The following is a 16,863-nucleotide window of genomic DNA, read 5'->3' as shown; positions in this document are numbered from 1 at the left end:
AGGACAATACACCAAAACCATTATCTCCTTCTGGCTGCCTTTTCAATTAAGAAAGAGCATTGTTCTTACTTTGATTTCACTGAGATGGCATTCGAGGGAACACACATCCCTTTTAGGCAGTGTCCCATTATTTGCCCATGCAATCAGGGCTGTGCTTCAGGCAGGCTCTCCAGAGGAGCACATTTCTGTCAGACCCCATCCTCAGGTCATCACAGTAATTAAGTAGCACTGATGCGAGTGCAACAACAATTCGGTGGGCTCAGGATCTTAACCTGTGGGTTGCATCCTTCAGCTTTGCTGTCTGTGGCACTGTCTGTGCAATGGCAAGCACTGTGCACCGATTTAAATCACAAGGTAATCACAGAAGTAAGAAAACGTGGTTCAAATACTCCACGTAACTGGGTTTTTCATTTGTGCTTTTTATCTGCTTTCTTAAGGAAAAGCTGATTCTCATTAGGAGGTCTGTTTTGAAGCCGTTACCCAAATTGTTTACATAATTGAATAATTCTACTCATAACTTGCTCAATTAAAAAAGTTAATAAATCAGAATTTGCATGTAGATAGAAACTGACACTTTTAAAACATACAGAAAAATTTTAGATTCTTAAGTAGTTGAAAGGAACAGTTTGGAACATACCTGTAAGATATTTTAAATCTAAAACATATTTCATAATCTGAGTTATTAAAAATGAATATGATGTCTGCTTGAATTTGGTCATCATACCCTTCGTAAGTCAGACTTCATCTCTTACTTAAAAAAAAACCCAGATATCCAAATGAATCAAACCCTAATGACACCCCAGAAAAGTTCTCCAGTTCTGACACCACAACTGAAAATTTACCAGACGTTTTTCTGCCAGCTGCAGACAAGGAGAAGCTACAGAAAGAGGCCAGAAAAGAGATCACAAAGTACATGATTTCACAGAGGGTCTTTTGCAGAGGTGGGGCCTGTTTTGCCTTTGAGAGAAAGCAGCTATTTGCAAAACAGGCGCTCCTATGCATTTCTCTCCTTTAAAGCAAGAGGGAGGGAAAGCAGCGAGGACTGGTATATCCCATCTCATTTAACAGGAACCACTGGTATATCCCATCTCATTTAACAGGAACCACAAGCGATACACCTCAAAAACCCCCTTCTGTTTACATGTGCAGCACTGAAGCAATGGCTGAACAAAGGGGAAGGAACCAAACATCCTCCCTGCCGTGAAGCTGGGAAGCTTGGAATTCGTCTGCCTCCTCCTCATCCTCACTGTAAGGACTCATTTGTCTCTCATTTGTCCTTTAAAAACCTGAATTTCAGCAACTGTTTAGGCAATACTCCAAAGCTGTTCCACTGCACTTGAAAACTAGGCATGTTCGTATTACATAACATACATTCACAGGCAGAATGTATGCAGACATAAAACAAACAGGTTTCCACTAATTACAGTCAAAACTGAAGAAATTTAGTCTAATTATTTACCACACACACGTGTATTAACATACAGGTAGACAGAAACATAAGTTGTTCATTTTGGTACATGGTATCACGATCTGAATCAAACTGTAGCTTGTAATTCAAAGAGCAAAAATTATAGACAGCAATGATCCCAACAATCACCTGTGCCAAGAAATCAAAGCCTAATAAGTGCTAGAAAAATACTCCTAATCCTCATGCCTGAGCAGCTTCACTGGCTAGCCTGCTGCAGCCTTCGGGGATTGGGATGAACTGGGAGAGCGGAGGAGTTATAAACACCCACGTTTTGGATTTCAGCTCAGATATTTAATTCAGAAGGGAAAAAAGAAAACACCTCTTTTTTTTTTTTTTTTTTTTTTTTTGTCAATAAATGTGAAGTGATTTTTTTTAAAGCACAAGCTTGACATAAAAGCTCTTTCATAAAACGTTCTTAACATCAGGGATAGAAGCCAGGCAGCTGTGCGCTGTTATTGTGTACACGGTAAATCAGGCACAAAAAGGGGCAGCTCAGCAGGGCACCGGGAGGGTAAGATGCACACTTAACCCCCTGCACACATTGTTGCTCCATTTCTTTCCATCTTAGTCTGTCTGCAGTCAGTACTGTATCTGTCATGAATGTAACAGGCCATTTTCAATCTAAATCTTGTTATGGATTAATAAGCAAACACTTTCTCGCTTATTATGCAATTTATCATCATGAAAATTGCATTGGGCTCCTCAAGGCTACATGCTGATACATTCATTTATTCAGTGCTCTGTGTATAGAGAGCCATACTAATCTTTATGACAGCTGAGAATGTAATAGCAAGATGAAAATTACTTTCTGAAGAACTGTATTCACTGGTTTGTGCAAGCCCACATTTAAATACAATGGAACACACAAGATTCTTTGGGAAGGTAAAATGTCTTGGCTTCTTCTGTCAAGCTAAAATAATCGAGGTTCAGGCAGATAACAATATTCACCCAGTTTGTACAGATTTATCCACTAACTGCCCTCAACACACCACAATCACTCATCCTTCACAGTCTGAGGAAATCAAAACTGCGATGTAAACTTGGTAATCTCCCTTAATGCAATGCAAAAGGTACAAATCTTAGTGCTCCCACAGGTGGATGCATACACAGCATTAAGACAAACGCAGTCAGCTCCTTTCTGCACCCATCACTGAAGATGTTTATGTGTGCTTATTAGTAAACAGTTTTAAGCATATTCATAAAATAAAACTTGCAACATAGCAGTTTTCAGAACTAGGTTTTGATCTTGAACGCTAAGGTTAATGATGTGGACTTCCACTACAAGTGCTTGTGGTTTTCAAAGTTACTGCTGCAAACAAAAGAACTTCTTGACAAAACCAGAAAATTGTTTATAATTGTTTAAACTGTTTATATAAAAACAGTTTAAATACCCATCAATAACGCTTATCATTAGAAGTGCTTCTGACCATACAGTTTCATCCAGCACAGCGTACAGAAAAAATCCCCAAACACAATAATTGCTGATGTATCAAACAACAGGCTCAGAATAAAACGGGAAAACAATTAGGAATGTTATTTTTAATATCTAAACTAATGTTACTGCAGTGGTGTTGTAAACAAAAATATCTGCAAGCTAACCAGAGACCCTCCTTATGCTAACCACACAGTTCTAACATATATCAATATTCCCTACAGAAATGCCTACTGCAGTTTTATGTAAACATTTTCTTCTCCTTTAACACACAGTTCTTTTCCCCTACAATCTTCAGAACACATCCAAAAGCCTGGAAGGCATGAACAAAGCCACAAAGCAAAATATCATGTACTGTAAAATGAGCCTCCACATTTTAAGAAATGCAGTAATATTAATACCTAAATAAGCAGTTATGTTGAGCTCTGCAATTTCAGAAGCAAGAGCTTATTTTTTCATGAGCAAAAACCTTTCACAGATGAGTCATGAAGTCTTCTAGAATGAAATTTCTCCTACATTAATGCATGGTTTATGAAGTAATTTAATAATTAATACTTAAAGAAGAACGTCACTAATTAAAATACTATGGAGAAAACACTACATAGAAAAAATTAAACATTAAATATGTTTTTTTAAAAAACCCCTAGTGAATATTCACACAACACTTAGTGTGCCAGACACAGAAAGCACTAGAATTTCAATCAGTGCAAATTCAGAAAGCTGTACTGAAACAGAAAGCGTTACCACGATTCACACACTGGAGAGTTTGTATTCTGCTGGGAAACACATCCCATCTGCACATACCTAAATTCAGAACTCAAACTGGTCAGCAAGCTGAGTTTGTTTGCTTTTTTGGTGGAAACCAAATAAATTAAAATACATTTACTTACAATTTATAGTAAATTTCAGACCAGGTGGCCAGTTTCACAACAAACAATAATAAAAATGAAGACTATACTGCTAGCCCTTCACTGTACAAATAGTCCTGTTGTCATTAATCGGATCTACAGAGTAAGGATTGTGAGACTCAGCTCCCCAGTAGAAATGTACTGTCTTTGGGCCTCAGCTCATACATTTAGGGATACTCAATAACAACCCTAATCTGCTGCAAAGCCACACTAATAAACCCCAAACAATAAAATCCAAAAATTCCATGATCTTAACAAAATGTGCGGGACACTACCTTTATTATTCAAGTCCTCCTAGTAAGTTCACTTTGTGTTCAGCTATGACTACTTGATGGTGTGATTAACGGCACTTTCAAGAAGAGACTCTAGTCTGCATAAATGAGGCAAGCCCAAGACCCCTTCCTCTTTAGACCCAGCTGCAAATACTTATCTGAAAGATTTTATTGGTACACTACACATGACAGAGCCATTCTATTACTCTATGATTTTTTTTTTTCCAGGAGATCAGATGTACAAGACACGTACAAGACAGCTAAATCTAGCCTAAACCATCTGTATCTTTATTCAGGACACTTCAATAAGTTGTCCACAAACTTGAAAGATAGGCTGTGGTCCACCGAGTTTATGATTTCTTAGCAATCCTTAATACACAAGTTTCCTTGATGCTACAAATAGTAATGTCAGCAACAAAAAAAAACCCTGCCTTCTCCAGAATGGAGGATTCCTTTCTTTTTCCATCTCCTTGCTGACTATTACAGGTACTTCACTATCTAAAGCAGGGCCAACATAATGAAGAGGACAATAGAGTCTTTAGCAGAGTCTGTTGTGATAGGACAAAGGGAAATGGTTTCAAACTGAAAGAGGGGAGATTTACACTAGATATAAGTAAAGCTCTTTATGCTAAGGGTAGAGAAGCACCTGTCCTTTGAGATATTCAAGGTCAGGCTGGATGGGGCTCTGAGCACTTCATGGGCTGTACGTATCCTTGTTTTCTGTAGGGGAGCGAGACCAGATGGCCTTTAGGGGTCCCCTCCAACTCAAACAATTCCATGATTTTATTTGTATCTGAGATGACTGACTACTCTAAACACAGGATCTGGACTAGATGATCTTAGAAGTCTTTCCCTTAACAATTCTACAATTCCACATGCAGGCTGCAGAAGGCGCAGGGTTCACAAGTTTATAAGGAGACACCTACTTGGCAAGCTGCTTCTCGGCATCAGCGCAGAGCTCCAACAGGCCCATCAGCACTGCAGAGACGTCCATGTAGGGCTCCCAGACAGTGAAGCCACGGCCGATGAGGTCAATGGCAGTTCTGCGGATGGTGCTGTGCGCAGGCAGCTTGGGGCTGGGAGGCTGCAGCAGCAGAAATGTCAGTGCCTTGCCTGTCAAGGAGAACCAGGGCAATGAAAGGTGTTACATATTACAAGCATTGTTCTATATTTTACCCTAAGGGCTGTTTAAATTCATTAAAAATACCACTTTCAGATTTTTTCCAGAAACTCCTATAATCAATGAAAAATCTGATGGAAAGACAGAAGAAACCTGAGATATTTTTAATTAAATTTGAAAAATGTTGTGTCTTACAAGTAGTCCTCAGATTACACATGCTTTGTGGAAAGTACCTACAGCTCCTACAGCTGACTCTGCAAGGAATCGGGTTTTGGGAGCTACAGTAACAAATGATAATTTTCAGTTACACATAAGTAAAGGATGTGTTAAAAGTTTTGCATTCCGTCAGCAATGCTGAACCCCAGCCATCCTCTGCCTGACAGATCCTGAACAAATTCTCTATGGTAGCACCAGCCCCTATGTTAGAGCACACGAGACAGCACAGTACAGCCATCTGCTTTAAACAGCTCCACTAATACTGCTGTTGTTGACTCTTAATCACAATGTTTTTACTACGTTAGAAATAATCTTTATGCAAAAAAACAGTCAATCTACACACCAGAAAATGGTGTGTAGAAAATTAAAAAAAAAAAAATCAGGGTGAATCATGATGGAAGGAATTGTATGAAGAAATTCCCCTTCAACAGAGTTGCAAAAAAATTTTAAAAATCACTCAAACAGAATCTGTGATAATATTACTGGAGTAATAAAAACCTCTCAGAAAAGAAGGTAAATAATTTTGCAATAATGTCTCAGGAAAACAAATGGGGAAGAAAGCAGTTAAATTAGGCCCTGTTTAGGTTACACATTTTTGAATCCTGCTGGAGCTAAAATAAGTTTGAGCCAGGTATGCTTAACTGAGTGAGAAACAGTGAGAAAATAAAGTCACAAAACCCACCACAAGCTCCAGGTGAGCACTTGCTGCTTGCCAGGCCTGCAGAGCAGCTGTGCACAGTGCAGACAACCAGGGCTCCACAAGCCTCCTCCCATGCCCTGCACAAACCACGGTGCCTATTTGTAAAGTATTCCAGTTTTACAGTGATGATTTCCCTTGTTCTCAAAATATACTTCCTACTGAAAGCTCCTCAACGTTAAACATGTCGGGACTGGTACCATTTATTTAGGGAGCGAAATGAAATGATTGCAAAGCCTTCGTGTTGTTCTGACTCTGGTCACTGCTGCTGGCAAAGCTATCAGCATCACAGCTTGAGGGGTGGAAGCAGAACAGAAGTCCCAATAGAAGGATGAGACACTAACTAATAACTCAGTTTCACTGACAGCTCTTGAGATGACAGAGACGTGCTACATAGCATACACACAGAAAGCCCACCCCTGCCGTGGGCTGGCTGCCCCCCACCAGCCCAGGATGCCCAGGGCATGCCATCCATTGCCACAGGCACCCAGGCAGCTCTGGGCAGCAGTGCTGAGCCTGACTGCTATTTGGGTAAAGAATTTCCCCCTCACATCTGACCTAAATCTGCCCTCTTTCAGTTTAAAGCTATTTCCCCTTGTCCTGTCACTATCTGCCCACGTACAGAGTTCTCTCCCTCCCGCTATTTCATTCAATAGATTAGTTTTTCATTAAAGTAGTTGCATACATATATATAAATGTGAGGGAACACTAAAACAACGCTCCCAGATAAAGGTAATTTATCATTATCACTACATAATTATTTGTTACCTCTTAATAACATTCATTTAGTTTGCCTCTGCGGTAATGATAACCTATTGATTTGAACACAGTTTTCCCTGGTTTTCAGAACTGTCTCCTACGAGTTGTGTGATTCATTAAATAAAGCTCCTGACATTTTAGCATCCTGGAAAGCTACTGATAGTCTTGCTGTGCACACGAACTCACACCAAACTTGGATGCGTGTAATGCGAGCTGAAAGTTTCTTCTTAAAAAGTACAGCTGGATATTAAGAAAAAAATTATTCTCCAGAAGAGCAGTGATGCAGTGGCACAGGCTGCCCTGGGAGGTGGTGAAGTCCCCATCCCTGGAAGTATTCATGAACCATGGGGATGTGGCACTTGGGAACGTGGTTCAGCGGGCATCGTGGAGATGGTTTGGGGTTGGACTTGATAATCTTAAAAGACTTTTCCAACAGTAATGATTCTATGAAGCTTCAATGCGCATGAATTTTGTCTCAAATGAAAGAACCTATTAAGAAGCATCACAAACATTTTTTTGCAGTGAAGCACTCCAGCATTTCTCATACGGATACTCCTAGTGCTGCTCTTGTTGACACCTGCCCTGTGTACACTGAGCTGAAGAAAAGATGAACTGAACAAAAGTCATCCTGCTGCCCGTTTCTCAGCCTGGACATCTTTGTTTAAGCTTTGACTTGGCTTAAATGAACGAATTAATATTGACAAAAACATCAACTAAGCTAATGAGTTGTTAGTTAAGGCAATAAACATGTCACATTAGAGTCAGCGCAGTAAAGAGGTAATTAGTCCCGGAGAAGCCCTGTTAGTGGGGATGCTCTCAGAGCCCCTCTCCCACCGACCCTGTTCTGTGGGCAGGGGGCTGCATCGTGACACCCACCCCAAGTCCATGGCTGCTGGGAAGTGCAGGTACACTGAAGAACAAGCTGAAATGGCTGCGAGCAGCAGATTCGGCTTTTCTCCTGTAAATCTGAATAAAAGCAGTAAAATTCAGCCATGGGAAAGATGTGATGATTTGCATGCATCTTCTGCTGTTAAATGTTATTAAGGATAAAGCAATGAAAGTGTCTCTTGTTAAAGATTAGGTGTGACTAACCAGACAGAGTTCAGGCAGTAAAAGAGGAAAAAGAGAGGTCGAGAAATGTCATTCCTATGTACAAATCTCCATCAGCATTTGTCCCCATCTCTTACTCCGCGTGGTGACACATATGCCACAAGTACATGGCAACAAAGTTAGGCACTGAGGCTGCAAGCAAAGCAAATCAAGGGCAAGGACTGGAAACTCATCCTTGCAAGCCCTCATTGAAGGCATCTGTATGGCAGCAAAACGTCCATCCACAAAGCACAGCGGGGCCTGTACTGAGCTGCCCACTTCCCCCACCGTTTCCAGAACACGAAAATAAAGGTTGGAGTCTTTGATGCCTACTCCATTTCTGCTGATGGGAATGCAACCTGAATACTAAAGACTTCAGTTATTTTGAATGCATGTACACCTTTGAATTTCTTGGATGTCTTTCCTTGCTGAATCTCAAGAGTTTTAAACATATTACACCCATCAGCATTGTTATCCTCATTTTGGAGATAGGTTTAAAAAAATTAAATAATTCGCTCAGGAAAATCAATAGTATAGGCACGAACAAGACACTGATAACTCTGGTTCCCATTCTCATAATCTGCCACAACATCCAGTTTGGACTAAATAAAAATGATGGACTCCAAGAATGTGGTTCAGCTTGCTTTCAATCTTTTTCTGATTTTATATACAGAAGAACAGAAGTGAAGGACAAGAGCTTTAGGGATTTTTTCAGTCTTCTCTCTTTCTCTAAGTCGTGGACACAGTGTTTTTTTAATCAGAAATTTAAAAAAGATCAGCACCTTTTTTGGATGATTTTTTTTTTTACTGGTCCTGATTTGACATGCACCTGGATGAAATACCAGCAGAAAGAGAGAAACTTAACTTTGGATATTCTGGTTAAAAATCCACATCCCATGAACTCCTCATTTTGGAGCTGCAAATTTCTATCAGAGTTTGTGCTCTCTTTCAGACAGAGGATATTTTCTGCCCTCAATGAAAACTTGAATAACTTTTCTAAAGTCATAATTATGGACACTTTAAAAATTGAACAGTGTGCACTGAGCACATCTCAAATCTCCTGCTTTTTACATAACATACTTCCAGCATTTTTTTTTTGCCCTCTATCTAACTGTGGCACATTTCATTTCTTCAACTGAACTTATGCTAGGAGAGGATTCAATTTTCCTGATGCTCTCTCAAGTTACTTATGTTCCATCTGTGAAACAGGTGAAGCTCCCACAGCAATTTCAGCACTGGCATGGGCACGGAGGGTTTTAATCTCTTTCCAAAAGTACGGTCTTACAATGTATTAAGAAGTAGTTACTTTGCATGGTTGCATTTTATTTAGTCAGAACAAAAAATGACCTGCAAGACATTTGCGTCGTTCCTACACGAACAGCCCTTTCATCACTTCTGCTCAGGGACTGCTGCAATGTTGAGAAATAACCACAGAGGAGTCACAGAATCGAGAAAAGACCCCCGAGACCATCGAGCCCAACACCTACCCATCCCACCATGCCTACTAACCATGACCCCGGGGGCCACATCGCTGTGTGTCTTCAACACCTCCAGGGACAGTGATCCACCACCTCCCTGGGCAGACTGTGCCAACACCTGAAAGCAACGTTTGCCTGGAAATGTACAACAAACTCTTCAGAACTTTGAAAATTAAAGGGCTCCTTACTGAGTGCTGCTTCTGCAGCATGTATATAACTGGATGCTTTTTGGAACAGCAAAGACTTCTTTTTTTTCCCTACAATAAAATATATATACTTTTGTCTTATTTATCTGATCAGAAAGGAAGTGTCCTCGTTCACTCTGAAGACTCACAAACTTCAGAAATATTTAATCATAAAGGGAATATTTCCTCCATGATAAGTACCAACCTAGATTTTGCAAATGTAACAGGCTTAGAAGGTCAGAACAGTTGACTCTAGATGCAGTAAATTCATAGCATTTGTACAGAACAGCCTAATAGTGCTTGTCAACATTAAGTGAGCAAACAGCAAGGAGTGCTGGCAAGTGGGCAAAACCAATACAGCCCCTATTTTGTACCAAAATTCCATACAATTTTACATAAATCCTTGCAAAGGGAGACAAAGGAGAAACAAAAAAGCTGTTGGCAATAGCAGGTTCCCAGTCCTCGCTGCCTACCCATGGCCTAGTTAAAGTGACCTAACAATGCCATTTTTCTTCCTCTCGAAAACTGCAGTGGGGGAATCAAATGTGAAAGCAAGATCAATTCTGTTCCAAGACAGTAAATGAGTTTTAGATCAGACTTGTTTCAATTTATGGAGAGAACCCAACTCTGCTAGCTTAAATGCTTTCTTCCTCTAACTATGAAATTATATTACAGTGATATAGAAAGAGTAAACCACCATTATTTTAATCCAAAATTTGTTTATAATCCAGCAGGAAGGAGAAAGCCAATATAACCCGATTGATAACTGTGCAGTACACCTGTTATTTTCATTCCTGTTAATTGCATAATGTCATTAAGCCATACTATTTATTTTCATCTAAATTGCATGCTTTCTCAATGATGCCATTTCCACAAAGCCCACCATCAGTTTGTTGGCAGCAGCATTTCTTTCCAGCACACTGCAGCCTGCCCAAACGTTATGCCAATCTCAGACATTTTCCCATCACACGCAACCGTAGCTAGTTTTCTTAAGCAGATGTGATAACTAGGAACACTCATCTGTGAACATCATCACCCTACGTTGTGCTCACGTCATACACGAATCGACCACATGGTCCTGTGCACTGATCTTTTATAAAGCTAAGACGAATGTAAACACTTACAAAATACAATGCATATAGATTTTAACTTGTTTGGTTGGTCAGGACCAGGTACAACCACTTGTGACACAAGACAACTCCGCTGCCTGTGAAAACAGCCAGGATTTGCTCTGAAGTTGGGAAGTCACACTGGTCTCCGTACGTAAAACAAACACCTCCCAGCACATGGCCATAGCCATGCACTCACATCAGGGAGGTAACGTGCTCTGTGGATGCAGTGGAATTTGCTCATCCATCTCTACACAGTGAACTGAAAACCCTGATGGTTGTTTCCAAGCCAACATTGTATCACTTGTTTTTGTGCACCTTTCTCCCATGCTTCTGCTCTGTAAAACAAGAGTCAAAACATCTCACATCTCCCAAGCACTTTCCTGGCTTTGGGATCATTTGTGCACACACAGCTCTAACTTACACATATGGGTGTAAGATGAGGAAACTCTAAATTCCCTCCTGTTCTTTTAAGGGAAGAATGATTAACTTGGAAGCTACAAGCCTAATGAAGGAATAATATTAATTTGTATGATGAATAAAATTAGTTTCTGAGCTTCCCTTCATCTCACTCATTACAAACACAAGCACAGGCAGATTTATTGACCTGTCACAGCTTATTAAGCAGCACTTCATAAAGAAGTTATTTTGAAGTGCTCTTTTTAAGCATGCAAAGTATTGATTGACAATGTTTGGGCACTATTTCTTAATACAGACACCAAAGAGCAAAAAGCGTATGCAATTTTGGTTTTCCCATTAGACATACAAAAAAATATAGATTTTACATCGGTAGCATTGCATGTAGATTAGGGAACCGAATCTTCAAGTCCACTGTTGTTGCCAGGTGGGAATTGTCAGAGGTTCCAACAGAGAGGGCTGTTCACCACCCACCCTGCGAGGAAGGAAGGAATCTCAGATAGCATGCTTGATGCGAATTGAAGTTTTAAGATTGGATTTTGTTGCTCAAAAAGAAACCAAGAAAAGTCCAACGGATTTAAATTAGGGCATAATATCTGCCACAACAATTGACTGTTTTCTGCCATACAGATTGACTGCTTTTTCTAAGTATTATCTCTAAGGCTAACATAAAGATTTTTATAAACTACTCTGTTCCTTTCTCCTATTATTTTTCCCCTTCAGGGCCAAATTCTGTTTAGACTAATCTAATCGCAACTCAGAAAAAACTATCGAGGGCACATCTTGGTCTTGCACTGAATTTCCAAATGTGCAGACTGATAAGTGCAGAACCAGCCCCATGTCACCAAACACAGGGCAGCCTCTTCCTGCATGACTGATACAGAGGAACAGCCAGCACTAAAAGCAGTCTCTCACTAGGAGCAATACCATCAGTTATTTGCTTTAATCCCGATGTTCTTTGCATCGAGTTTTGGTTGGTTGGTTTCTGAGCCAGCTTCCCTAATTTGCTCTGCTGCTCAGATGATTTCTTGCTCCTCCAGGTGAGGATCCTGAGCTCTTCTGTGCTAATTGCTGCCAGCACCTGCTGGGTTCCCTCATTAGGTCTGTGTCTTCCTTACCAGTCTGCTGTAGGAACCTAAGTGCTGGTGGTTCCCACACTAAACAGGTCAGCCAAACTGGAGTGACTGCCCTAAGTTGCCACCTGGAAACTAAAAAATTGCTTAGGAAGGAAGCAAGTGTGAACACAGCCTGCAAAACCCATCTGCATAACTCACTGCCATAGCATGCTGTCACATATGACTCTGAGTTAAAGGGCAGAATGCTTACCATTAACAACTGTACTGATGGCAGATGCTTTGCAAAACATCCTGCATTAACAACAGAATCGAATATTTTCATCTTGAGGACCAACCTGCCATTCAGGTTTATTAGCCCATTCTCTTTATAAACGCAGTATTAGCTGCAGTTTGAGTGTAACGTGGCGCATCTATAATGAGAAAACTTTGGGGTGGCATTTTGTAATTAAATATCTCATGAACTATTTGTAATGCCAACAGAGATTAATGCGGAACGGCAGGCAAGGTCACTGGGTGGATTTCAGGAGAATTCTGTTCGCTTAACAAGACATTATCAGTTATTTTCTTAAATACAGTAAGTCACAATGTGTACAACTTAGATAAATGTGCACACATTAACACTGCAAATGAAGAACTAATTCATTTGAATAACTTGCTTTTAAATAGAAAATACCATGGTGTTAGGCTACATGTAATTTCTCTCGTAACTTTGACAACCTCCACTGCTGGAGGTGTTCATGAACCATGGAGACGTGGCACCTGGGGATATGGTCAGTGGTCACAGTGGGGGTGAGCTGGGCTTGGAGACTTTAAAGGCTTTTTCCAACCCTAACAATTCTATGATTCTATGATGATTCAAGCTTACTGCTAATACCAGAAGCAAACGATGTCTTCCTTGTTCATAAATGCCAATTGCTCTTCACTTCCTTGTAGTTGTAACAATGCTCTCATTTGACAAATTCTCATGAGAAGACGTTGATACCTCCAACTTAGATTACTTGGTTTGGATGGGATGGGGATCTCACTAACATCTGATAAGGCATTTGCCTTTCACAATCCAAACTACTACAGGCAAAAGTATCCTGATCTTCCTTTGGCTCTTTAAGCACTTTACAAATTACTTTATGGACCAGATGTAAAACTTCAGTATTTTACTGTGTCAAGTTTCATCTACATTAAAGCCTGAATTTCACCCTATCAGTCAGCCCGACAGCTGTGTGGTGTTCCTGACATTATGATTAATAGGAGTTCAGAGATGGAGCTCACAGTTCTGCTAAGCCTAATGTAACAAAAGCAGCAAGTAGATAGCTGAATAAAAACATAGGAGAAGAGAGGCTATGATGATCACAGATGGTCCAGCCCTCAGCCAAGCTTCTGACCAGGCGACACTGCTGAGAAGAACACCAGGACTGAAAGCAGCTGGGAGTGGTAGATGAGCAAGAAACTGTAAAAGGGGAAGAGAAAATAAAGAACTAGAAGGAAGGGAAGCCATCCAGAAGGACTTGAATAGGCTGCAGAAGTGGGCTCATGTGAGCCTAATGAGGTTTAACATGGCCAAGTGCAGGGTGCTGCACTTGGGCCACGGCAATCCCAGGTATCTGTACCAACTGGGAGTTTTCAGCCCTGTGGAGAAGGACTTGGGAGTCCTGGTGGATGAGAAGCTGGACACGAGCCAGCAGTGTGCGCCTGCAGTCCGGAAGGCCAGCTGTGTTCTGGGCTGCATTAAAAAGGGGTGGCCAGCAGGGAGAAGGAGGGGATCGTCCCCCTTGATTGTCCCCCTCTGTTCAGCTCTTGTGAGGCCCCATCTGCAGCGCTGCATCCAGGGCCCCCAGCACAGGAAAGATGTGGAGCTCTTGGAGCAGGAGCAGTGAGGAAAGGTTGAGGGAACTGGGCTTGTTTAGCTTGGAGAAGAGAAGACTCCAGGGAGACCTCATTGTGGCCTTCCAGCACTTGAAGGGAGCGTGAGGAGGGGGAACGGCTGTTTGTGAGGGTGGACAGTGATAGAACAAAGGGGAATGGTCTTAAACTGAGAAGGGGAGGCTTAGGTTGGATATGAGGAGGAAGTTTTTCACTCAGAGGGTGGTGAGGCACTGGCACAGGCTGCCCAAGGAGGCTGTGGATGCCCCATCCCTGCAGGCATTCAGGGCCAGGCTGGATATGGCTCTGGGCAGCCTGGGCTGCTGTTGGCAACCTGCACACAGCAGGGGGTTGGAACTGGAAGAACAGTGTGGTCCTTTTCAACCCAGGCTATTCTATGAGTCTATGAATTACAGGACTTCAGTTTCAGTTCCACTTGCACATCACACGCATGTGCTCTAAAGAATCAACCATCCCTTTGCTTTCCAAACCCTGGGGCAGTTTGCCCACCAGCTGAATGGTGGAGGCTATGCTGGTGACTCAAGTAATGCTGCAGGATGTTCCTGGGCTCTGAGTACAATCTGCTACAACTTAGTTCAGTGGCTGCTAGCTCAGCACTGCTGGCCCTGCATGTGGCAGGGGGTTGGAGATTCATGATCCTTGATGTCCCTTCCAACCCTGGCCATTCCATGATTCTGTGAACTGGGCACCAACGCAGCCATGCCAGCAGTTCTCAGGGTACTTAATCTAACAGCAGAGAAATTAAGCTCTACTTATGATTGTTATGGTATTGCACCACATGTAAGTAAAAAAATTTTTTTTTTCCTAAATTTCATTTAAAAATGTTTAATTTACTATTCTGAAACTACTTTTCTGCATATTTTATTGAAAAATAAGTTGGAGTAAAACATTACTAGAAAAAAACAGAATGAATTATGTATCTTTTCTGAAGAGGAGTCCCTGTAGCTTGTACAGACACCAGGAGGAAGACTATCCTCTAACAGAAACAAGCAGATACACAGGAAATGAAAAATGTCCAGTCATGCCCTGGTACTTGAGGCCTTCAAGACTTTGCTGAATAGCACTGCTCTGTGATAATCTAGACCTCACACACATCAGTTTCAGGCCTGGAGCATTGACTATTTAGCACATAGGGCTCAAAGGATCCTAGACCCAGCACAAGTGCAGATCCTTGCTTTGTCTTCTTGCCATTTCAGGCTTAGCAAAAGCGTTCCTCCCACTCGTAAGAACCAGTCTCCTGCTAATAGCTCTGAGCTCAGACAATACACTGCTTTTCAGATATTTGCATTTTTTGTCCTCTTTTCCTCTGACATCTTGGGCATCACGTGAAGACTAAACCAGTACAGGAGGAGAAATCCTCTCCTATGAAGTTATTTTATAACTAACCAGGTAATTGGTGGTTTTTCCAGCAATACCAGCAATGAGTCCACAGCACTTCAGAGAGATGGTAGGGAGATGACACACGGAACATTTTTCAGATTCCCCTAAAACAAACACCAGCGTGCTTAGGAACCCAGCCACAGGCTTACAGCACTACAGCTGCATCTGCTTCCATTACATTTTGCAATATTAACAGCAAATTGACAACCCACAGATGTGTTACGTTCTTATATAAGATCACTGTCACTCTTTGTAGGAAGTGTAATTACAGCAACATTACAGGACTACATTTCATACAGGCCCAGAATGTAACATTTTATATAGCATTTTACACTGAACTCATCTGTGTCTGTTTTTCTTGCTTAAGATACTTCTTTCTTTTAAGTCATTGCCAAGTATGTCTTCCTATAGGTTACTGATCCTATACAGTCTATTCCTCAGAATTACGTGCATGAAGCAAGCAAACTGTGACAGTGTTCAGGCAGAGGCAGAACTCCTGCACTGTGAGTAAGAGCTACAAAGTGCTGCAATGAAGATCTGTCAATTTAAGAGGCAGGACAGGTGCTCACTATTCATACCCTCTTGTTCTTTATAGCCCAAGATATATTTTCATGGGAAAAAAAGTATGAATTACATAAATGCAGTCTTAGATTTTAGTGTAAGCATAGAGAAGAGAACAAGGAGTGCCAACAGCAGTGCTGGACGGTGCCAGTGAAAGTTGGGCTGCTGCTGACTATTGGTGCATCACTGCCTGCAGCTGTGCTGCCATCCTGGACACTTCTCTGCTCTCTGTATGAGCACCAACTTCTTGCCCACCTCTTATTATGACACTGCTTATTTGCACATTCCACATTTCAACTTTATTCCATCCTCCGAAAGGAAATTTTTTAATGACTTGATGCATACTGGAACGTTAGTACATGATGATATTTTAAAACCCACCCTACCCTAAATGCCAGAACAAGGGACAGGGATACTCACAGGTATGCCTCGCCAGGGAATAATTGGACCCACCGCTCGTCAGCCCAAAGCCCTCAGGGATCTGGCTGGAGCTGCGTGGCCGTGTCAGCAGCTTAGGGGGCTCAATCTCAGCCCCAAATTCTGCCCCAATCACACCCAGCAGAACGATGGCTGTAGCCTGCTTCCTGCGCTCCTCATAGGACGTGGAGATCTTCTTCAGCTGCGGGAGACTGGACAGGCAGCCTGGAACAAGAAGGAGAAGCTGTAAGGAAAACAAAAGCAAGGCGTAACACTCCAAACATTCTGTTTTCCAGAGAAAATAAAAGAGATTCCATTTAACGTAGAGCATATCTTCAGGACAGTTATTTCCCTTAGCAGAATTTTCAGCTGCTGTAAATAATGACTTTTACTTCCCAAAA

At 41.5% G+C, this 16,863-nt stretch overlaps 1 protein-coding gene across 2 annotated transcripts in view; it reads right to left on the bottom strand.

Moving 5' to 3' along the window:
• The window catches only part of WDR7 (WD repeat domain 7), a gene marked incomplete at both ends in the record, with an annotated part of 101,344 nt that overhangs the window by 32,321 nt on the left and 52,160 nt on the right, over positions 1–16,863 (bottom strand). For both annotated transcript variants that reach the window (XM_079548647.1, XM_079548646.1), the window contains 2 exons: positions 5,007–5,193; positions 16,466–16,687. In XM_079548647.1, the coding sequence (XP_079404773.1) occupies positions 5,007–5,193; positions 16,466–16,687 (409 nt within the window). The remainder of the gene's footprint in view (positions 1–5,006; positions 5,194–16,465; positions 16,688–16,863) is intronic.

Source organism: Tetrao urogallus (genome assembly GCF_951394365.1).
Source record: "Tetrao urogallus genome assembly, chromosome: Z".
Classification (NCBI taxonomy): domain Eukaryota; kingdom Metazoa; phylum Chordata; class Aves; order Galliformes; family Phasianidae; genus Tetrao; species Tetrao urogallus.
Note: the sequence above shows the minus strand (reverse complement) of the source record. Positions and strands in the feature narration are given on the sequence as shown.